At 28.6% G+C, this 25,555-nt stretch overlaps 2 protein-coding genes across 11 annotated transcripts in view; one reads left to right on the top strand and one right to left on the bottom strand.

The window, feature by feature from the left end:
* LOC123290768 (inactive dipeptidyl peptidase 10) overlaps positions 1 to 25,555 on the bottom strand; it is a 325,130-nt gene that overhangs the window by 135,275 nt on the left and 164,300 nt on the right. The window lies entirely within an intron of this gene.
* LOC123290769 (uncharacterized serine-rich protein C215.13-like) lies at positions 16,444 to 24,836 on the top strand. 10 transcript variants are annotated; one of them, XM_044871075.1, is made up of 34 exons: positions 16,444 to 16,550; positions 17,001 to 17,051; positions 17,309 to 17,359; positions 19,043 to 19,081; positions 19,173 to 19,229; positions 19,306 to 19,362; positions 19,436 to 19,492; positions 19,569 to 19,625; positions 19,700 to 19,756; positions 19,831 to 19,887; positions 19,962 to 20,018; positions 20,093 to 20,149; positions 20,224 to 20,280; positions 20,355 to 20,411; positions 20,486 to 20,542; positions 20,617 to 20,673; positions 20,748 to 20,804; positions 20,879 to 20,935; positions 21,010 to 21,066; positions 21,141 to 21,197; positions 21,272 to 21,328; positions 21,403 to 21,459; positions 21,534 to 21,590; positions 21,665 to 21,721; positions 21,796 to 21,852; positions 21,927 to 21,983; positions 22,058 to 22,114; positions 22,189 to 22,245; positions 22,321 to 22,377; positions 22,454 to 22,492; positions 22,586 to 22,642; positions 22,753 to 22,788; positions 23,730 to 23,762; positions 24,036 to 24,836. In XM_044871075.1, exons 1-34 carry the CDS (start codon positions 16,491 to 16,493, stop codon positions 24,723 to 24,725), a joined length of 2,481 nt encoding a protein of 826 aa, XP_044727010.1. In that variant the 5' UTR covers positions 16,444 to 16,490; the 3' UTR covers positions 24,726 to 24,836. The 10 variants fall into 10 exon arrangements, with proteins under 10 accessions (XP_044727010.1, XP_044727009.1, XP_044727007.1 ...); XM_044871074.1 differs by having other exon boundaries at positions 19,043 to 19,099; positions 19,306 to 19,344; XM_044871072.1 differs by having other exon boundaries at positions 19,043 to 19,099.

Here is a 25,555-nt window from a genome sequence, read left to right as displayed (position 1 = left end):
TCGAGACAAATTTGCTTAGTGGAAACTTTTGAATTTGAAAATATCTGAATTTTAATGCCAAAAATTGCTGTCTTAGGAAAAAAATTTGAAAATTAGAAGGGTTGTATTTAAAAAAAAAAAAAAAAAAATACCTGGAAACTTTAAAAAAAGCACTCTGTATAGGCGGCCGTGTTATGATAATATATTATATGATATTATCATGTAGAAGGGGTATCGGAAATGATTTATAGATATCTACGTCGAAAATATTCGAAGATCATTCGTTTTTTTTTTAATAATTTTTTTTTATTATAATGATGGGGTAAAATTTACGGTGGGTGGTTTATTGATTTGAAATAAAAACATGATGATTCTGTATAAATATACAGTTTTACTTATTTATCCGACTACCAAAAAAGTGTTTCTTTCTCTAAAGTAAGAATAAAAGGCACATTTTCAAAATTTTCATCTTAAGGTTGATCGGATATCTAGGCAATGTAAAAATGAAAATCTAAATTTTCATATGATTAATTACTAGCACAAACGTATAAAATAAACTTATGAAAAAAATCTGACGAAAAGTTTGGGACCACTTTCGAATATGTTCCCATATACTTAAACTTTTAGATACTGAATAACTCCTTCATTATTAAACTCAAAAAATTGAAATAAAACTTTCGACTGTGTAGAATATTCGATCCGGTAAAAACAAATAGTAGTGCACTTCAATGAGTAAAATTTTTAATGAAAATAATTATGCAGTCGAAGGCTTTCAATCTGTTCTTTCTAACTATGAAAAACAAGTTTCTATATGTATTGAAAATATAATTTATTCATTAAATAAAATAAAAGTTTTCTTAATATCAAAACATTCATTAAAAACAGCAGTATCAAATTATTGGTAATTTGCATGTTAATCAAAAAATTACCATTAGACGTTTTGTGGCTCGCGCTATTCAGCCCGAATCATTGGGAATGCAACGAATACTTTGTTCGCGATCAAATTATTCATCAATGTGTTGAGTAATTATCGGCGAGCGTCTTTTTACAATAAATTTCAACGTACCTTTTGCAAAATACAAACACGAAGATGATAACGTTAAAATTACAAGATAACAAAAAAAAAGTACTACGGCATAAACACATACTTAGCCAACGGGATCGGTGGTATATAGGATCCGGATCCATAGGGAATGCAGCTGCCTTGCCCCTCAGGTTGAAATACACGCCCATAGTTGAAATACAAAATATGTTTAAGTATACGTTTTTAACTTAAAATTTGTATTTTATAATAAAACTAATATTTTGTCTCCAAACGAACAAATGCAAAAACAGATTTTTGGGGATTTATACAAAAAGTCTCTGTTGTACAAAGTTGTCGTATTTCATATAAAAATAAATTATACATGAAATGTATGTAAGTACAAGTAATATATGTACATTATTATCCAATAAAAGAGAACAAACCTAGGGAAAAATGAACTGAACTAAAAGGAGGTTCCTAAATTTATCTCAAATGTAATATACATAAATTAATTAATTTATAACAATATTCATTTGTACTTAAAGATAAAACTAAAGTAGTTAAAAGACATACCGGTTGAAATCAATGCTAAAATATGTTATCACTTGAGTTTCATCTTGCAAGAAGCTTGCTAAATGTTGATAAATTCTATCTTTAGAAAATGAATGTCAAACGTCCACTTGCCTGTGGATCTGTTTTCTCGTATTTGTCGCATCATTATTAATAAATGGATATATCGATATCAATGCTTAGGTATAGAGAAATATATTTCTTTAGGATTCTTAATATATTATGCAAGATCTGACTTTCCATTGCCAAAATATGAGGTAATTGTAAAATATTAAATTACTTCTGAACTTCCAACACAAAAAATTTAATGTAAGACATCGGGGATTTTAATTTTTGAAAATTTAACTTGCTTGCCATTTTAATCGAAATGTAAACGTCAATTCAAAACTAGTTAATTATCTCGAAAAATTGGTACTTAGTACAAAAACGTTATGAAAAAAATTTAACATATATAAGTTTTTTTACTTTTGTATACACTTTAAATAAAATTTGGTCACTCACTTAATATACATTTTCGGTAGAATCATTTTTTTTAAACAACAGTGTACGTATGTCTATGTAAACTTAGATTTAATTCTTGTTTATTCGACATTTTATTATCAAAGAATAGAATCTTTATTGCTGTTTATTTCCATATAATTTAATTTTATTCTACAATTCTCTACATTCAGAATTTTAGGTTTGTGTAGGATATTTCGAGGTGTTTGTAAAATTTTTTGTTGTATGTTTAATGGTAGATTGTAACCGAAATTAAACTGAACCTACGAATTGTAAATTTAATTAATAATATCATCCAGATATTTTCTTCCATCGTTATTTAAGTAACCGTATTCTAAGTTTATGAATGTAAAATATAAAATTACTTTTAAACTCAAATTATTCAATTTTTGAACTGTTTCGAGTATTTAACTATGACACAACTAGGACAAAACTTTCGTTGTATCTCTAACAATATTATTTACTTCCTAATTAATTTGAGTAAATTTTTTAGTATCTCAAAAACAAAATTAGTTTTTTATTTTTCGAAGAAATCTGATTATTTAGGAACGTGGGAAGTTAGTATCTTTTAAAACTAAATAGGCAAGTGCTAGGAATACTATATGAGTGCATTATTCATATCCCCTCTTCGCTAAACTTTTTATGAATAGTTTAAAATATTAATTATTTTTCAATTCAATAATTATTAATTGGAAAGCCATCGATTAAGGTTTGGTTTTTTTGACCATCCATCATTATATTTTTTTATTCTAAAGTTGGACAAAAACTTTTTTATTGAAAAAGCTGTATTTTTAGTGTTACGAATGAGAGTTTTTGAAATTTAATAATTTAATTTATAGTTTTGTAAAAATTCTAAAATTTATCCAAAAAATAATGATATAATTTTTTTTATGTTCACCTTATCATGAAGTTTTAACCCATGATACTCGCTGACATTGTAACTTACTATAGGTCCAATCATTAAATTAACCAAATCAATCATTAATTAAGATTTTTATATTTTTTGGATCAAAATTACCCCATCCACCGAGTTTCATCAAATTCCAAAACAAAATTTTTTTTCCCTTAAAAAAATTTCAAAAAATCGAAAAACTTTTTTATCTGCAATTTCGATAAAACTTAGTATATAAGGTAATTTTGACCCAAAAAGTACAAAAATCGGCTGCATTTGATGACTGGTCGAATAGATTTTCTGATACGGATTAAAATCGACCAAGCATTGCGATATCTTAGAAACTCTACCCACCAATTCGCCGGGCAATTTTAATTTTAAATATAGAGACTATTTTGTTATAAACTTCACTTTATTTGCCGTCACTTATTTTCGCTTTCGTGCACAATTTCGTTGGTTTAAATTTTTGGTGCGATATCCTTATTTTTTTTAAACAATATATACAAGTATAATAGCGTTTGAAGTTGATTGTTAAATGTCACTTTATACAAATCACCGATCATTCCTGTTATGTATGAATCTTTACTATACACTGTAATCAAATCAGTTAAATTTAACATTAAGTTAATTCCTTCAATTTAATTTTATTGAATATTTCTAATTAAAATTTTACAAATCCAAATTTCCTCGAAAAGTTCTATATATGAATTTATTTTACATATTATATGTACATTTTGGTTTATCGAAATAATATAAAGTTTAGGGAATACTTTCGGTATGTTAGTAAATCGAATTATGTTTAATATTATGTATATTCTCTATATATACAAGAACAATTTGTGCTTTAATAAACCGTTACTACGTATAGCTAGCTTTACTCTACACGAAAACGATATAATTATTTTAAAATATAAATTCATAAAGAATGGTTCGAAAAAGAATTTTCTCAATTATTACAAATATTTGGCGAGCCTCTTGATTAGGGTAGCGAGATGGCTCATCGTCAATCTATAAGAGAGTGTTCATCCTCTCGTTTATCAACTTGAAAAGCAGACTTTTAATATATTGCCATACAAACGATTACGACTGTTGCTTGCAACCCTTAATAATAACAATTGTTATTTTAAACCCACCGGTTAACAAATAGGGTTGTTATAAATTTAACAAGTCTGTTTATCAGTGTATGTACTTGTGTAATCGTCGATCTTAAGCGAATCAACCGATAACAACTAGAAAAGAGGAATTCATACAGCTGTGTAAGTAGATTTTGTTGAAACATACCTAAGAGTACTTTCGATTAAATTATTTTTCGAAAGAGAAAGAAAAATCCAAAATGAGGCCTTTTAGGAGCTACGGAAAATTATTTAATTTTTTTTAGGTTTAAAACCATCTTGATTTTTTATAAGCAATTGTTTAACAAAATATGAAATTTTTCAAATAATTTACGGATAAATATGATACAGCTAGGAAATTCGAAGTGCTATCTTAGTACACGTCAATTCACGTAGTTAAGTGAACTCGTTGGCAAATGATGAACAGAACTCTATCTCTAAAGTTATATGCCCCCCTCATCTCATGTTTCTTACTTCTAAATGCTTTTTATTGAAAGAGAATTTTGTATTTTGTCAAAACAAGATTTAGCTGATATAAAAAAGAAAATTGAAGGACTTAGAAGTTGCAAGTCCCAAAAGATACATGCTTGACACAAACTCAACTTAGACTTACTAATTTTAAACCTTCTGGCTCAATTTAGATAGGCTGTACTGAAGTTCTAAGTCATAAAAACGTTGAAAAAGGTGGTTTTCCCTATGGATATGGCAATTAAAATGAACTGTAATAAAATTCATATAATTCCTACAAACTACCAAAGCTTCTCTTGTAGTAAGTTAAGCAGATCGGTCATTATTTCTTCCACATTGATCACGAAGAACATTATCAAATACTTACAAAGAAGAATGTTTCAAAAAAGAAGATTTCGAACACGTTTGTCTAGTCCACTCTTTTAATCACACACTGTAAATTTCAAACAAATTTCTGATCACAATTTTAGATTTGCTACGTTACTAATAATAATTTTATATATCATGTGATGACGTTTATTTCATATGCAAAGTAAACTAAACATGGCAAAGAATTAGGTATAATGGTTGCTTAACATTTAGTACAGAATGTCCTTCTCATTTTGAAAATACTATTGGTCTGTATGTATCTGTGAACATATATGCCTAAATGCCTTGTCTGATTATCCCCAAACTAAAATATTAAAATTTCATGAATGATTTTGTACAGTTCAGTAAAAATAAGCATAGAACATGACCGATTCATTGAAAAGTGAAATGGTAAAATAATTAGGTAATTCCAAACAATAATTCAAAAGAACAAACTCAACTTAAATATTTCAATTTCCTTCCTTTTCATCTCATTTGATGTCCTTGACCATCACTTTGAGATTGATTCAGTAAGGAGTGTTACAAGTTTAAAGTGTTTATCTGTGCGCCTGTGTATTTCTCAGTGGCATCTTAGCGCTTAAACGTTCGACCTACTTGATTGAGAACATTTTATAGTTATATTCCCAAAAATAGGTCTACAAGGAATAAATCGCACTTGTCGGGAGTTATTTTAATTTTGTAAATTTCACTTGTATGGATATAAGTTGTGCAGAAGATTACTTGCGGCAAGTTTACAACTTTGCAGATACGCATCTCACATGATAGTTGAAACACCCAGGAATATTAGAGACGTTATTTGCCTTCCCACTTAACTTTTCACTTACGTGACACTCAGTAGTTCATACACAGTTACCCATATTATATTTTATAATATTACCACCTTATTACAAGACACGCCATTGTTTTCGCTGTGTATGTTATGTTTTGTTGTCTTTATTTTCAATGTACATCATATAAAATAATATTATGGAGGTAAAGGCTCAAGCAGAGAGATAGAGATAGAGATAGAGTGGGAAGGAAGGAAATGGATAAGAATAACATTTCCATAACCTAGTGTGTTTAATGCTTTTATGGTAATATTTCTCTATAGTATATATTTCCCTTAATTTCGATATGAAAACTCTCCCTGTTAAATGGTTAAAGAGTTATGATATTCATTATACCATATATCTGTCCTTATCTTTGTTTTAATTTTGCAGGGTATCTATAAAATATCTGTACAACAACGCTCTACCAGATGTAGTACAGTTCAAAATAAGTTGAGTTAGATGGCCTTGCCTTGGAACCAAATTGCGTCGTTTGGATGCTAAACGACCTTAAATTTGAAGTTTGGAAATAGTTTTTTGTAACTTAACGTAAAGTGCTATCTTGCTAAAAAAATTTTTTATTTTTTTTTAAGAAAATATAGCTCACATTAAAATTGAGTTTATTAGCATAAGTGTAGAACGCTGGAAGGATGGAATTTAGATTCAGTAAATTATATACTTCAAAAAAGATTATCTTGGTAAGAAGATATAGACCTTTTAAGAGTTGGAAAACAAAAATAGGAAACAAAGCGATATATCTCATTTTGAACTACCGGCAAAGTAAGGGGAAGCTATCAGCTGTTAAATATATCTATTAATTAAAAATTTATCGCAAGAAATTTTTGGCATCAGAACATTAACTTCATGAAAATGGCTCCACAAATCTGTTTCCTTCGGAGCTTCAAGTCCCAAAATATGTTCGGTTTTGTGAGGAATCGGTGGGGTTTTCAAAAAAATCCTAGCAGCAATTTCAAGAGGTCACAGAAAGAAAACTAATTTTCGTAGGAGAAATGTACAAATACATATTTTATATTATACAATAGTATAAATTTCTTACAGTTCAAACATGAAGTCTGAAATCAGGAATCTGACATTCATGCATTTTTTTAATTTATATACTATACACCATAAATGGGACACCCTGTATACAAGAACGCAAAACATTTCTCTTCTACATGGAAAATAGATAATTTACTAAATTAATTTCGGTTACCGTTTAATGTTACAAATTACTATTTTATGTATGTTAGGGGCATCTCTTGTTTTACAGAGAAGTTGAAGTCATTCCATAACAAAATAAAATTATAGTAATTTCTTATTAAATTAAACCGAAAGTATCATCTTTTAATGAAGAATATTTTCGATCTTTTAACAAAAATATCAAAATTGTTTAGTCAATGGTGACTTTTTGGATTTCTTGCGAAAGGTGAAAATAATTTGCTAATATCTCAATATGTTTTTTGGCCACTGGCTTGTCGTATGTGTATGTAAAACTAATCCTAAATATTTTAAACTAATCATGGAAATTTTATCCTTTTCCTAAACATAATAAAATGATTGTCTATTTTTTCTATAAATGCAATAAAACTTAGAGTACATCCTTTTCGTAAAAAATTTTTATTTTATAGTATATTATCTGTTTAAGAATGCGATAATTATTATTGGATATTAAATAAAACCCCCTGCTCAATTTTATTTTTCGGAATTGTTTTTCATTATTGGATGGATAATCGAATAAATTACAAAAATATTTATGGGCAATAGATACAAATATTTATGACCAACAGGTTAAAAAATTATTTCCTGTTTCCATTAAACTAAATTTTTCTATGGATGGATATTGAATTCTACATAGAGGATAACATAACATCAGGGAAATCAATTCTAGTTTTCGACACAAAACTGTGTTATACGATAGTCAAAGTTGTTTGTTTGTGTCCCTCCAAGGAGAATTATATGTTCGACATCCTTATTACATGTATAAAAGGTATATATGATCAGAATGTAGTTCAGAACAGGTTGAATGTTATACATTGATATAGTTTATCGTTTTACACATCTCAAATTCAATTTGATACAGAATGTATAATACACAACGAGATTATGTAACCATAAGTTTTTACTAAAAATGTGTTTTACATGATGATAAAAAAGTATAAAACATGTGTCGTTTAAATGAACACGATTTTTTTTTAACACCGATTTTTGTTTAAAATTTAAAAAATAACTATTAAAATTGAAGTTAAAGTCCTAATAAATTATTGTAAACAAATATATTTTTTTTAATTTTGATGATGAATTATGTTTTAACTTGACAATATAAGACGAAAATTAAGAATAAAATTTTTCGATATCTGGAATAATTTGAAAAATATTTCAAATTGAAAATTTTGTTTAGTTATTTAGCTTTTGATATTTCAAAAACCAAGGCAGGTATCGAAAATTTTATTATTATTTTTCGTCTACATTTATGAATAATTTCAAGTCTAATTAACCGATTTTCATCAATATTAAAGTATTATATTCGTAGTTGTATACTTAGGTATGTGAATTTTACCACGATGTTAGATAGATATTTAATATTAAAATTATTTATATACCAAAAGATTTTTATAATATTTTGACCGAAGCATTCGCTAAGAAAATTGAGTTAGGTACATAATATATGGAAAGCAGTTTCCCTTTTAATTATTTTGAAAATAATTTAAGAAAATATCACTTTCAAATTTCTAATTTATTTATTTCTAATAAAAAAGAGTTCATGGAAAGGCTCATTAAGGAATTCGAAAGGTGTATACCTACCTTTTGAGATCAAAATTTCTTCTTTCAATATCGTTCGTAAAATTCGAATGGAAACGATGCTTATACCTTTTGCTTAAAAATTATAAGTATAACTCTTTTCTGTTAAGGATTTAGTTTTACAAAGTTTTAGTTCTCCAAAACCTAAAAATTTTATTGTGAATTTACACAATTTACAATTTATCGTACGTAACATAATTTATTTAGAAATTATTTTATAAAATTTGAATGAACGTATAAAAATATGTATTACAAATGTAATATCAAATTCGTCGTGTATTATATAACTTTCGTTGACTTACACAATCGTTAAATATTTCAAATATTAGGTATCTGTTTATACGTTATTAGGTATAGACGAATTGTACTGAATAAATTACTTAGTCCACAAAGCGATGGGTATGACAATCGTGATATTTCAAGAGATAGCAAGTGTTTAATTACTTTGTACTGATATATACGTTGATAATTTCCTTATAATTTCAAATATTTATATCTAAAAGGTTTCAATTTCCCTGTTTCATGGGTAAAGGAAATTTTATGAGTAAATAAAACTATAATATGTAAAATATACGAACGACTATCGGTTAACTAAACAAAGTTAGGCCTATCTAGGCTGGACTGAGACTCATTATAGTTATACACGGATACTACGAAGATACTCACTTCCAAGATCCGTTGGCTACATTTTACCTTCTCTTAACTTCGGGAATAGGTTCTCAGTAAAGAGCCCCTCCAAACAGGATTGAGGAGAAGCTCAAGGGCGTCGTGTTTTACACGGACGAATCGAAGTTAGGGAAGAAGGTGGGTTGTGGGATCTTCTCTGAAGATCTCGATCTGCGTCTATCATTTCGGCTGCCTGATCACTGTAGCGTGTATCAAGCGGAAGTGATGGCTATTCATGAGGTATGTGAATATATAAGATTGAACACCCTTAGGTGCAGGGATATTACAATTTTCACCGACAGCCAAGCAGCTCTTAAATCCTTCAGCTCAGTCTATCTAACGTCAAAGGTAGCACAGGACTGCCGTATAAATGGTCATATCGGGTTGTTAACGTTATGCGCGAAAAATTCTTATAATAACAAAATTCGTATGTTAGGGATAACTTATATAAGATAGAAAAAGATCAATAATAGAGAATATATTTGTCATATGACAACATTCAAAATGTTTCTTTCTTCTTTTCAACATGAAAATGCCACTGTTACATCATCATGTTTTTTTCTAATTTTTTTCTGTCCCTTGTATACATCATTTTTGACATTATTTACTCTTTATCATGATGTGGTTTTAATGATTCGACTGTCAATAAATAAAAATGATATTAATGACGTTATATAAGAAAAGTCTTGTCATATTGATAATTTCCTATGATTAACTTATACAAGAGATCAAGCAAGACAAGTGAAATTTATAAAATTTAAAAAACCCCCGACAAATGCGATTTATTCTTTATAAACCGATTTTTGGAAACTTAGCTATAAACTTAGTTCTCAATCAAGTTGGTTCAACCGTTTAGAGGCTACAATGCCACTGAGAAACACACAGACGCACAATTAAACACTTTAAACTTATAACAATCCTTCTTAAATTATCATCAAAGTGATGGTCAAGGACATCAGATGAGGGATACTGAGAGAGCTATCATTTTTTGGGACATATTTTTGGAAATATTTCAATTGAAATTGAAATATTTGAGTTTACTTTATTCTTTTGAATTATTGTTTTGAATTACCTAACTATTTTACCTTTCAATTTTTAGATCAAATTACAAAAAAAAAAACTTTTCATGACTCTTTAAATCTATAATTAACCCCCGAATTAAAAGGGGTGTTATAAGTTTGACCACTATGCGGGTGTGTCTGTGTGATTATCCGTCTGTGGCATCGTAGCGCCTAATCTGATGAACCAATTTTATTTTTTTGGTTTCGTTTGAAAGGTAATTTTACGGAGAGTCTTCTTAGCTATGTTTCAAGTGCAAGATTAGTGTTTCGTACCCGAAACCAAATAAAACATTGGGATGATCTTCAAAATCGATTCAGTTTGGAAAAGGGATGATATATAATTTTAACATATGAATAATTACTATGGAAATGAATGGTCAAATAAACCTAGCTCCATTCATTTCGAAAAGTGAAATGGTAAAATAATTAATTAATTCAAAACAGTAATTCAAAAGAATAAAATCAACTCAAATATTTCAATTTCAATTAAAATATTTCCAAAAATTTTTCCCAAAAAATGATAGCTCTCTAAGTATCCTTTTCATCTCATATGATGTCCTTGACCATCACCTTGATATTGATTTAAGAAGGAGTGTTATAAGTTTAAAGTTTAATTGTGCGTCTGTGTGTTTCTCAGTGCCATCGTAGCCCATAAACGGTCGAACCGACTCGATTGAGTACACTTTATAGCTAAGTTTCCAAAAAATCGGTTTACAAGGAATAAATCGCTCTTATCGGGTTTTTTTTTTTAATTTTGTAAATTTCACTTGTTTTAAATAATAATCACGATATTTTCTTGTAATAAATTAATCACTTAAAGTAGAAGTAAATTTATATAAACTATTAAAAACTTGTTTATAATTCAAAGAAATTGCTAATAAAAAAAACTTAGCTAAAGGGCATTTAAAAATAATAATGAAACAAATTAAAGTTTTTCATTTATAGAATACATCATTTCTAGCTTTATTGCACCATATAATAGAAAATATTAGAAGAATTTTCATTAATATAAATCTAAAAATAATTTCATTATTATTTTCTTGATGAAACAACGATGAAAAACTTGAAGTGTTTATAGATAAAAATGTCGCAGTAAATAAAACTTTCTTATATAATAATAATGAGTTTATACAGAATGTTCTAAAGTCTAAAAATTTACTGAGAAGATTTGATCTGTTCGGAAACATTTGTGCTTTACTATAAGGAAAAATCTATTAAAATGTTGAAATATGCATATAACAATCATATTATGAATTTATTGTTGCTGAAAATTTAGTGGAATTTGTCAAAGACTGAACCTAGTGTACCGAAATTTTCCACGCTTTAGATTGAAAATATATTTTTGACTTGCAAATTATAAGCACTAAAAACAATAAAAACTTTTTTATTGGAGAACTTTATAGCTGGTAGGTAGGTAGAAGTTATATTTCTCAAGTCACCGACTATTCAATTTTTGAATTGTTTGTCCGTATTTCGTAGCGCAATTATCAAAATAAAATAAATATTCGATAGCAAACAAAATATCCTTGACAACTTTTTTCATTTTCTCAATTAGATGTTTCCTAAGCAGTTTTTTTAAGTTTAAACTGTTAAAAATCGATCTTTTAAAACGTGTGGCATAAGTTGAATATGATTGTGGCAAAAACTCCTAAGGGGAGTTAAACTTTGCTCATAAAAATTTAACATAGCTCTACATTTACAGATCGATCAGGTGAAATAGGTTTTGCACTCCCAACCTGGGAAATGTTTTGCAAAGTCCAACCTGGGAGTAATCAGTCTGCTTTTTAAATTGACAAATTTTTCCGCCTTGATGCATAGCTTCGCAATTCAGTATGTTTTCTTGGATTATGAAAATGTAAAAAGTTGAATACAAATAAGACTTAAATGAGACATGTTTATTGTCAACAAATAAGAAGTTTTCGAAAAATATTAAAATTTGGCAGGATTGTATAAGAAAAAATATACTTACCAACATTTAACATGTTAACCAGACTAACATATATTATTCATTTAAAAAAAATTTTATAAAAATGTATTGTTTTAACTCTTTACCCCATATTTGCCAAACATTTTTGTATCCCCTTGTACATGTATATAGATAAAGCAAGAACAAATTACTGATGATTTTTGATTAAAATTGTAAAGAAGTGTAATTACTTGAATAACTGGCGACATTCTTTGTTGCAAAATATCACTAAATTTATTACATAGAAGAATATAATAATAAAACTGATAGTGTTTTAACATTTTCCTTTGTGTAGTCTTTTCTACTGTTAAGAATAACAAGGACCAGAGTTTTCATGTTTTTGTAAGATTTACATTCTTCGGCACGATACGATTAAAATTTTTTTTTTATAATTTGCATGTTATCCACATTTGATTAATTCTCATAAGTTGATAGTGGCTATCCCGAAACACATGAATTTAATAAGGTCGTAACAAAAAACTGCAAAAAGAAAAGGGAAAAAATGTTTATTCTTTTGATTCCTAAGTAAATAGATGTGGAATGGAGTTTTGAGATTCACTACTACACCCGGTCAAATCTGTGAAGTATCTTTTCGATAAAATTACAATGGGAAAGCAAGAAGAGATATGGGAGAATCGAAATGTATCACAGATATTATTGGATCATAAGAAGAATCTGGTCTACATACCGCCTGTAATGGTCACAGGAAATTTTGTTGTCAAAATCAAGCTCAAAATATGGGTTATCATATTTGGCAACTTCGTGCGATGAAACATTTCAGAAGAAGAAATGATGGAGAATAATAGATGAATTTGAATTCATTACAAAAAAAAAAAAAAATCAAACTTTGTAGACCAAAATTATCACTTACCCACATTTTGTCGGTAAAAGTTGAACAAGAACAAATAATACAAAATAGTAATTTTCTAATATTTCAAAAAAACAACACTTCATCAAGACACCTGGAACATTTTTCGTGAAACACATGGTATACACAAGATAAAACATAAAAAGATAAGAAAAAAAAATTATAAGAATAAAAATTTTCCTTTTTTTTTTTCAATAACACTCCTTTTTTATTATCGCATCGTAGTAGTAAATTTTCATGTCGTCATATTCTTAAACGTTGTATTGTCTATCAATCGAATGTTTCGTCAGTGTTGCAGTTAATATGAAATATTGACATGTATAAACTGTAACGTTGACAAAACGTTCGACTAACAGGTTTTACGATCGGTTTCCAATGGATTTCTCAATCAATCAATCAATGTAATAAAATATTTTGTAATTTTCATGACGTCGATACATTTTTGTTTTATTAACAACAGGTAAACAATTGTATTACAAATAAAATCGTAGCCTGTTTTGTCGATGTTCATTCATCACTCGAAAACTATGAAACTTTTACATTTCTATGTAAACAATTCACTGAAATTCGAACTTTAAAAAATTATACCATATACCGGGAACTCTTAACTTGTCAGCACTCGCGGTTTGAGCATTTTGCCGTCCTCGATTTGAAACATAAAAAACTTTTATTTTTCAAATGGCATAGATGGTTGAAACTCTATCTTCATATAATTTTATTTATTTTCGAATTATGAATTTTTCAGATTTCTCAACCTATCTACAGTTTTTTTTTAAATATATTTCTCCTTCAGAAATTATGAGAGTTTCTCTCATCAAAAGAGTAAAGAGGAAGGCAAAAAATATTAACTTCAAAAATTTTCGGCCCTGTTCGTGTACTATCATTAGTTTAATATAATTCGTATTCAGTAAATTAAAAAACCTGTGATAAAAATATGTTGAAATTAATTTAAATTAATTTAATTATTATTTAGATTATTTCTATTTCCTTGCTCTGATATTTTCATTTTCAAACATCATTCAATAACATAATAAAACTTGTTTGATTTGTAATGGATTAAAAAATATATTTATATAAAATTATGAAGTAGCTATGATATACAAAGCTAAAGAATATTTAACACACGAAATATTGGACGCATTTGCAGAAAGCGTGAACAAATCTTTCATCACGTGGCTCAAGATTACCGAACAATCGAATCGAACATAAATTATGAATTCCGAATGAAATGAAAAATCACTTGGAATTTTGTGACCAGACTTTGTTTTATATTCTGGTTTATAATTAGTCCTTCTCGTATTTAATTAAGAATTTCTCTACTTATGAAAATAATCTTATGAAACCGTAGAAACTAACAATAAGAAAAATTGAAGAGAATGAGAAAATAAAACATAGTATAATTTATCATCCAACCATTTTTTCAATTCAAGAAATCACCTTCGAGATAAAGTGCATGTTTTTATGCAAACTGTATGTATTTTGTATTTACACCTAATGGTTTGTTTAATTATAGGTGGCGTTTACTAGTGCTAGTATCTATGAAATAAGTTATTCGTTGTGTGCGTAGTCATGGTAGGGATAATAAAATCGATGCCAGCGCTTTAAGTGAAAAATTTTGGAGATAAAGTGGGCTGTTATGACTAATTTGCAATTATTTACATGTTAATGATATAGAAACTGTCAAATTAAAATGATTGAAAAACACTAATTAATTAAACTTAATGCATTAAAAATTGTGAAAATAAGAAATCAAATTGTACAAATATTATTTTTCAAATGTTAATTATCGTAATTATTTATTTAAATTTGTGAAACAAGAATATTAAATTTTAAATGTAAGTTTTCAATGCAATCCACACAATTATATATGCATCCATTAATTCTATAATTAAAGTAGTGTATCGTTGTCATGGAAACGAAATTCACGCTCGGAGCGAATACGCTTATTTCATTCAGGGACATATTTTTCGCTTCTGTTACCCCTAATCAAAATATGCTAAGATTATGAACACGTCTCTTACTTAATGAATTTTCATTTATTGATTTTGATACACTTGAGCTAATACTTTTTTATTATACTAATAATAACATTTAATATCCGTTTTAAGTCCTATTTTTCCGGAAAATATAGACTTATGTACTATATATACAGTGTGACTAATTAAGTCAGCACCATATTGAAAACTTTTTTGTTAATATTTTCTGAAAAAAAATCTCTACCTGGCATGCAATATGAAATAATCGTGTATCAATTTTTGCTGGTTGGGAGTTTAAAACCAGAAATACTACAACAGACACCAAAAACTGACATTAAGGTTACCTGGGAAACCAATCGATTCAGGTTGCCATGAATTTTGATAAAATGCAAAAACCTTTTTATAGTGGTCAATTTGAGTTGTGAAAGATCAGAAGTTAATTTAGAAAACAGAGATAATTAGAGTAAGTACATTGCAAATTTTTATATTATGTCATAATCAATATCCTAATCAAACCAAACATAATGTACTCACCTATTGGATTGACTACTAAATCAGAAGTAGGTCTTTTTTAAACTAATATTACAATTAATTCATACAGTATGAAAATTAAATTTTCAGAAAAATATCTTGTAAATAAAAAAAGTAATATTATCAAAAAATAAATTTTTCTAGTTTTAAACTTTTAGATTAAATGTCGACGCGTAGACATATTGATACTTCACAGAAGTTATCAACGCATTTTAGATTAAATGCCGATCTGTAAACATAATATTGGATATTTGACCGTTCTTTTTATATTTGAATCAACTTTTCTCAATAAAGATTGTCGATATTACCTCGTAATACGAATGCAAAAACCTCGAATAAAATGCAAAAAATTGACTTATGATAATTTGCGTTTTAGGCCATGCAGAACTTTTTATAATTAATGACTTTTTTTCTCAAAATAATACACAAATTTTAAATATGATGTCGATGTAATTGGACAGACTGTATATACCTGTTTTCTGTTACTTTTCCAGTATGTAGAAATATGAATGGTTGTTAAATAGGCAGAACGAAAAGGAAAATTTTTAAAGCCTAATCTTTACAGCGCTCTCATAATTTTTTGTAGTTCTAAGTATTCTCCCAAAAGCCCCCAAAGTTTCCCCAAAATGAATTAGAAAGTTGAAAAGTTATCCAAATATTTCAGTGTTCAACCACATGAAAATATAAAAATCCATTTAAATTGACAACATTAAATAATAAGAAGGATCTTATGAGTAGGAAATTATGACCTTTGTGATAGAACTCTGCTCCTCACGAGTGTTTTTTATTTAAACAATATCTCGCCCAGTTCTCATGTTTGTTAAAATTTCATTATATATAATAAACGGAAAGTATTACTTTCAACTTATTTCAATACATTATATCAGTCTTAAAAATATATTAAAATGAAGTTTTTAATTTTTCTTTCGCTTGCGGTGTGTGTAGCTTTTATTTCTGCAGTTACAGTAAGTTTTTTTTTTGCCAGTTTGAGCCCGACACACTTGAGTGTTCGTTTAAACGCATTATAATTCCATCAAATGTTTTAAAGCAAAGTTGTTCGATTAAAACTGACTTGAAAAGATCTTTAAACCAAGCTATGTTTGTTTGACTTTTGTTATCAACAAAAATATCTAAATTCTGATTTGAGGCCATCAATTTATTTAATGTAAAATAATCCCTTAACAACTCAATTCCTACAAAAGGTCTTGGGATATTAAAAAAGATATAAACAAACATATTTCCGTTGAAATTAATTGCCAGCGATTACTTACTGACAGAAATACTGGATCAATCTAATGGTAAATTAAATCGATGGGTCCTTTTCGCATTTTTGAGGAATTTATTGATTTTTTTTTAGATTTTTTCTTTTATTCTTTGGTTTTGTTTATTCGTTTTAATTTATTTTGAACTTTTAGGCTGAAGACACAAATGTCTCAGAATCAAATACCTCAGGCCAGAACTCAGAGGTAAGTGTATTTTAAATATTAAAAAAATATTGTAAATCAATCATCTGTTGCTATTGGCAAATAATATCATTCTACTAAGAACGTGTTTCTTCTCAAAAAAGTGCTTTGGGAAAACCGAATTAAATCGATGAGTCCTTTGAATCCTAAACGTATTTTTCAATTTTCGCATTTTTAGAGGAATTCATTGATTTTCTTTAGTTTTTTTCTTAAAATTTGTGGTTTTATTTATTCGTTTTATATTAATTTTGAACTTTTAGGCTGAAGACACAAGTGTCTCAGAATCAGATAATTCAGGAGAGAGTTCAGAGGTAAGTGTATTTTGGATATTAAAAAAATATTGTTAATCAATTATCTGTTGCTGTTGGCAAATAATACTATTCTACTACGAACGTGTTTCTTCTCAGAAAAATGCTTTGAGAAAACCGAATCGACGTATTTAATTATATTCAAACCGATGTTGCTATTAACTCTTACATTTTTTTTTGGAATGTGTGTCAAAAAAATGACATTTTTATACAGACACAACAAGTCAAATTATGTTATTCTTAAAATGTGCTTTATATCAAGAAAACTTCAAAAACTGCTGATATTAGTTTGTATTCTTTCTACTTAGTGTTTCATAAGTGTAAGGTTTATGAAACAAACTAAAAATTTGCCACACAGGAGCTACGCAAACCTTGAGCAGAAGAACAATTTAAATTATCTTAAGGAATAATATAGCCATAAAATTCAAAATAATATTTACTCACTGACAAATTCTAATAGATTTAATTTAAATTTAACTCATTCACAGTATATCGGATGCAAAACATGCTACGATCATAAATTGTAGTAAAATTTATGGTTGTGGAATCTTGCTTTTATGACTTGCAAATTTAGCTTTACGTATAATATGCTCAAGATACTCTTGATTTAAGAAAGATTTAAGAGGTTGGTTAGCAGGGGAAGGGTTAAGAAAGAGCAAACATTTATCGCTTTTTGATTACTAGTAATAAAATTGAATTTTTTATAACAAGAAGATAGATCTATACTACAAATTTATATAATAAGTTCGCGGTTCAACTGGACATAGAACTTCCACCCTATTCAAGCTACCATATTCAAACTAATTTATATCCAGATAATCTATTTTTACTTGCATACTAAGCTATATAATAAGTATTCCAAGTATAAGGTACATCAAAATAAGCATTTTGGTATGAAGAACTTTTCTTCAGAAACACACTCCTTAAGAGCTACATGCGTTAGAATTTTGCATACCGTGTCAAACTTCTACCTAATTCATTGGAATTTTGAAAAACAGTTTAAAAAAAATGTTTATTTTGAATTTAGCTTTTCTTTGGAGCTTATGCATTTGAAGAGGCCTATAGAAGAAAACTTTTGGTTTACAACAGGTGCTTACAACTGGACCACCTGCTATATATGTAAACATTCTTTTAGATTATCATTATACATTGTCAAGTTATTTTTGGATAGTCCTCATAAAGAAACAAATTTGAAGTTATTTTTTTTAAAGAAAAATTTAATACTTGATAAGTTCTTCCAGCTTTGAAACAAAAATTTTCAAACCCAAAAAGACCTTAAGAAGGCTATTTAAAAATTTTAAAATCAAATTCCATAAGCAGCAGCTAAAAAACTACCGAGAAAAAGTAACTGAACTTATTTTACTTAAAATGAATCAATCTTTTTTTATTTGAAATCACTTTCTTTCAACAAAAGTTTCAAAGTTTCATTATACTTCAATTATTCTATAGGTGTCAACACCAGCAAATGCCATCATCTATAAAAAAACTAATCGATTCAATATACTTACTTGTTCAATTAGCAAAACTGTTTCTTATAAAACCTTTTTTCAAAAAAACAACGAATTAGATAGAAATTCAAAACAGATTTTAAATGAATTTTTTTTTACTGACTACTTTTAATCCTGGTAATTATAGATTTTAATCATTGTCCTTAAAATGAAATTTTTTTCTTTTTTTTACTATCAGGCAGCTTCTACAGAATCAAGTTCTTCTGATTCTCCATCGGTAACTGCTTCTCCAACCGTATGTTTTATTCTTTGTAATTATAGATTTTCATCATGTTCCTTAAAATGAATTTTACTCTTTTAAATTTCAGACAGCTTCTACAGAATCAAGTTCTTCTAATTCTCCATCGGTAACTGCTTCTCCAACGGTATGTTTTAATCTTTATGTAATTATAGATTTTAATCATGCTCCTTAAAATGCATTTTTTCCCTCTTAACTTTCAGACAGCTTCTACAGAATCAAGTTCTTCTAATTTTCCATCGGTAACTGCTTCTCCAACGGTATGTTTTATTCTTTGTAATTATAGATTTTAATCATGCTCCTTAAAATGAATTTTACTCTTTTAAATTTCAGACAGCTTCTACAGAATCAAGTTCTTCTAATTCTCCATCGGTAACTGCTTCTCCAACGGTATGTTTTAATCTTTATGTAATTATAGATTTTAATCATACTCCTTAAAATGAATTTTTTCCCTCTTAACTTTCAGACAGCTTCTACAGAATCAAGTTCTTCTAATTCTCCATCGGTAACTGCTTCTCCAACGGTATGTTTTATTCTTTGTAATTATAGATTTTAATCATGCTCCTTAAAATGAATTTTTTCCCTCTTAACTTTCAGACAGCTTCTACAGAATCAAGTTCTTCTAATTCTCCATCGGTAACTGCTTCTCCAACGGTATGTTTTATTCTTTGTAATTATAGATTTTAATCATGCTCCTTAAAATGAATTTTTTCCCTCTTAACTTTCAGACAGCTTCTACAGAATCAAGTTCTTCTAATTCTCCATCGGTAACTGCTTCTCCAACGGTATGTTTTATTCTTTGTAATTATAGATTTTAATCATGCTCCTTAAAATGAATTTTTCCCCTCTTAACTTTCAGACAGCTTCTACAGAATCAAGTTCTTCTAATTCTCCATCGGTAACTGCTTCTCCAACGGTATGTTTTATTCTTTGTAATTATAGATTTTAATCATGCTCCTTAAAATGAATTTTTTCCCTCTTAACTTTCAGACAGCTTCTACAGAATCAAGTTCTTCTAATTCTCCATCGGTAACTGCTTCTCCAACGGTATGTTTTATTCTTTGTAATTATAGATTTTAATCATGCTCCTTAAAATGAATTTTTTCCCTCTTAACTTTCAGACAGCTTCTACAGAATCAAGTTCTTCTAATTCTCCATCGGTAACTGCTTCTCCAACGGTATGTTTTATTCTTTGTAATTATAGATTTTAATCATGCTCCTTAAAATGAATTTTTTCCCTCTTAACTTTCAGACAGCTTCTACAGAATCAAGTTCTTCTAATTCTCCATCGGTAACTGCTTCTCCAACGGTATGTTTTATACTTTGTAATTATAGATTTTAACCATGCTCCTTAAAATGAATTTTTTCCCCCTTAACTTTCAGACAGCTTCTACAGAATCAAGTTCTTCTAATTCTCCATCGGTAACTGCTTCTCCAACGGTATGTTTTATTCTTTGTAATTATAGATTTTAATCATGCTCCTTAAAATGAATTTTTTCCCTCTTAACTTTCAGACAGCTTCTACAGAATCAAGTTCTTCTAATTCTCCATCGGTAACTGCTTCTCCAACGGTATGTTTTATTCTTTGTAATTATAGATTTTAATCATGCTCCTTAAAATGAATTTTTTCCCTCTTAACTTTCAGACAGCTTCTACAGAATCAAGTTCTTCTAATTCTCCATCGGTAACTGCTTCTCCAACGGTATGTTTTATTCTTTGTAATTATAGATTTTAATCATGCTCCTTAAAATGAATTTTTTCCCTCTTAACTTTCAGACAGCTTCTACAGAATCAAGTTCTTCTAATTCTCCATCGGTAACTGCTTCTCCAACGGTATGTTTTATTCTTTGTAATTATAGATTTTAATCATGCTCCTTAAAATGAATTTTTTCCCTCTTAACTTTCAGACAGCTTCTACAGAATCAAGTTCTTCTAATTCTCCATCGGTAACTGCTTCTCCAACGGTATGTTTTATACTTTGTAATTATAGATTTTAACCATGCTCCTTAAAATGAATTTTTTCCCCCTTAACTTTCAGACAGCTTCTACAGAATCAAGTTCTTCTAATTCTCCATCGGTAACTGCTTCTCCAACGGTATGTTTTATTCTTTGTAATTATAGATTTTAATCATGCTCCTTAAAATGAATTTTTTCCCTCTTAACTTTCAGACAGCTTCTACAGAATCAAGTTCTTCTAATTCTCCATCGGTAACTGCTTCTCCAACGGTATGTTTTATTCTTTGTAATTATAGATTTTAATCATGCTCCTTAAAATGAATTTTTTCCCTCTTAACTTTCAGACAGCTTCTACAGAATCAAGTTCTTCTAATTCTCCATCGGTAACTGCTTCTCCAACGGTATGTTTTATTCTTTGTAATTATAGATTTTAACCATGCTCCTTAAAATGAATTTTTTCCCTCTTAACTTTCAGACAGCTTCTACAGAATCAAGTTCTTCTAATTCTCCATCGGTAACTGCTTCTCCAACGGTATGTTTTATTCTTTGTAATTATAGATTTTAATCATGCTCCTTAAAATGAATTTTTTCCCTCTTAACTTTCAGACAGCTTCTACAGAATCAAGTTCTTCTAATTCTCCATCGGTAACTGCTTCTCCAACGGTATGTTTTATTCTTTGTAATTATAGATTTTAACCATGCTCCTTAAAATGAATTTTTTCCCTCTTAACTTTCAGACAGCTTCTACAGAATCAAGTTCTTCTAATTCTCCATCGGTAACTGCTTCTCCAACGGTATGTTTTATACTTTGTAATTATAGATTTTAACCATGCTCCTTAAAATGAATTTTTTCCCTCTTAACTTTCAGACAGCTTCTACAGAATCAAGTTCTTCTAATTCTCCATCGGTAACTGCTTCTCCAACGGTATGTTTTATTCTTTGTAATTATAGATGTTAATCATGCTCCTTAAAATGAATTTTTTCCCACTTAACTATCAGACAGCTTCTACAGAATCAAGTTCTTCTAATTCTCCATCGGTAACTGCTTCTCCAACGGTATGTTTTATTCTTTGTAATTATAGATTTTAATCATGCTCCTTAAAATGAATTTTTTCCCACTTAACTATCAGACAGCTTCTACAGAATCAAGTTCTTCTAATTCTCCATCGGTAACTGCTTCTCCAACGGTATGTTTTAATCTTTATGTAATTATAGATTTTAATCATGCTCCTTAAAATGAATTTTTCTCTTTTAACTTTCAGACAGCTTCTACAGAATCAAGTTCTTCTAATTCTCCATCGGTAACTGCTTCTCCAACCGTATGTTTTATTCTTTATGTAATTATAGATTTTAATCATGCTCCTTAAAATGAATTTTTTCTCTTTTAACTTTCAGACAGCTTCTACAGAATCAAGTTCTTCTAATTCTCCATCGGTTACTGCTTCTCCAACGGTTTGCTTTAATCTTTGTAATTATAGATTTTAATCATGCTCCTTAAAATGTTTTTTTTTCTCATTGAACTTTCAGACAGCTTCCACAGGATCAAGTTCTTCTAATTCTCCAACGGATACTACTCCTCCAACGGTATGTTATAATTTTGTAATTTTATGATTATAAGTTTTTCGCAATCATAAAATTCCTTTTTTTATCTATAAATTAAATTACTTTTTTACATTTTATTTTGTTACTTGCAGATCGATGCTGATGTTATAATAGATGATATTAAGTCGGTATGTTGCAAATTTATTTATTTATTTTTTTAAGTTATATTATTATACTAGTACTTTTTATAAGATAGTACTTTTTATTCGAATTGGAATTTGTGTTTTAAAGTTTTTGAAAACACCAAAACTCAGCCACAATCAAAAGCACCTTCTTATAACATAGGTATTCAAATAATTTAGCCACAAAGCCATTAGAAGCGTTTCAAATGATACACTAGTTATCTAGAAGATACACTAGTTATCTAGAAGACATTCCCTCTCAGTACATGCTTACATGCAAATCGGGTGCTTGTTAAATTTAAATTAATAAAAATATCATAAGATTATATTTTTGTATTAGATTAATTAATTTATACGTGCAAGCACACATATACTAACAGAGTAAGTTGGCAACTATGCAAAAAAATGGAATGGGCAACCCACAAAAGTTGTATTTTTTTTATGAATGTAAGATGAGTTAGTCACTTTTTTGTCACTTATCTTGTCTGAGTAAAGACTTTTTTTTTCATATTTTACATAATGATTGAATAGCATAGAATGAAGAAGTTGCATTAATTTGTTTTTTTGCTACAAATTCATATATAAATGAAAGAACAATTATTAATAAAAAATAATTTCATTTTTGGAAATATGGAAATTTGCGTTATAATATAGTGAAAGCCAGCTAAGAAACAAACCTCATGTTATCTTATCATTTCTCCATGCGATGGTGTTACGAAAGCGAGGTGTTGACGTCACTGCCGTTTGAAATTTATAATTTAGAAAAAATCATTTTCAATTGTAAAATTAAATGAAAAATCAATTAAAAAATTTTTTTTAATTTTTCTTAATAATTTTAGTAACCTTCGGAAAAAACAAGCAAAATAAAAAAACATGCAACTTCTATATTATTATGACAATTTTTATGGCAATTATGATTATTATTATAACGGCTATTTTTATTTTAGCTCATCAACGCCACTAAAGATGATATTAAGAAGGTATGTTAAACTTATTGTATTTTATTATATCGGTAATGAAAAAATTAATTTTATCTACGCCCATGAAATAAGAAATAGTTATCCCACTGTTTTTGCGTGGAATCGTTTATTACCATATACATTATCTTAACCAATTTTCATAACAGTTTTCATTTGCAAAAAATCAAATTAGCCAATTTAATGTCAAAATCTAAATTAATGACAAGTTACTATAGTTTTTTTTTTTAATTTTCTGATTTTCTCAGTTACTCAAAACAAATTTTACTTTTCTAGGCTGGGGGTGAATTGTCACAAAATGTTTTGAAAACAGTACAAGATTTTTATGAAGCAATGCAGAAAGCTCTCCAATATATCATCAATATTGCTAATGGCAATATATTCTTGAATCAAATAGTTTCAGTGGTCAATCAAACTATATCAAGTGTTATTTCCAGTCTAGCAAAACCAATCTTAAATGCACTGAACAATTTACAAACCAGCCTCAGTAAAGATCTTTCCGACACCAGCAATAAATTTGAAAATATAGTAAAATGTTTAGAGAAAAATAATCAAACAGCTAAGCTTTTTGCCAATTTGAATACTTTACAAAGCACATTTAAGAATCTACTTAAGTGTCCAGTACAAGCAATGACTAATGCAAATCAACCTGTTGGAGAAGTTTTACAAATTGTTGGCCAAATAGCACAAGCATCAATCACCGATATCAAACATGGGTTAGAATGTGGAGCGAATCCCATTGGAGGATTTCTTAATCTTCCTAATATTCCTTGTTTCGTCAAATATGGTTTACAATCGTTTGTGAATGGTGTAGCTCAAACAAGTGGTATTGTAAACGCTGGCACAAGAATGGTCAATAATATATTGACTTTCATACCAAAAAATATTGAATGTGTTAATAACGAGATGAACAATATTGTTCAAAGCCTTACCAAGGCTGGTATTAATGCCAATGGTTGTTTATAATAAATTAAATAATTTTTGTTTTATAAATCTTTTTATTTTGGGATTTTTATTTTTGAATTCTTGGTGATGGGCAAAATTTTTAAATAAATATATTGCAATTTAATTCTATTGTACTTTATTTGTTTCTAATTCCAAAGTTAAGTGTTAACAACAAGAAAGAGCACGCGATATCTGAGAAAGATGAAAAAATAAACTTAAACTAAATATTCGCCATAAAAGTAGTCTTTTTTGTTTGACTATTGTTTTTTTTTTGTCATTTGTTTGACTATTGTTTTGTCAATTACATCGTATTTAGGCTCAATCATTCTTTTCTACCCGAATGAGCAACGTAAAGGCGTTGTAATGTGTTTATCAATCTATGTCTGTTCCTATGAGGCACACTAGAGGTCAAACGCGTCGGCCAATTTCGATGATTCTTACGTGAATCGATTTGTCTTAACCTTGCAAGTGCTATTGGAGATAAGGCAGTAATGAAAATTCAATATAGCGACCACCAGATGCCATTTTGTGAAAATGTATGTGTGTTCCTATGTGGCACACTAGTGACCAACTGCGTCGAACGATTTTGATGATTCAAACCTCAATCGATTTGTCTTAGCCTTGCGAGTGCTACTGAAGATATGGTATTAATGAAAATTCAATATGGCGACCACTATACGCTACATTTAAAAAAGAAAAACATGTATTTCGCCAATCTATGTCAAGTGGAGTTACATTGAATAGCAATTAAAACGACAAACCGATTAACGTTATAATCATTTAAATCGGTTCACGCGTTTGGCCTCTAGAACCGATCAAACATAGATACATACGTAGGCTGAAAATGAAAG

The sequence above is a fragment of the Chrysoperla carnea genome, chromosome 1 (genome assembly GCF_905475395.1).
Source record: "Chrysoperla carnea chromosome 1, inChrCarn1.1, whole genome shotgun sequence".
NCBI lineage: Eukaryota > Metazoa > Arthropoda > Insecta > Neuroptera > Chrysopidae > Chrysoperla > Chrysoperla carnea.
The sequence above is the reverse complement of the archived record's forward strand: the minus strand, read 5'-3'. Positions and strand labels throughout refer to the sequence as shown.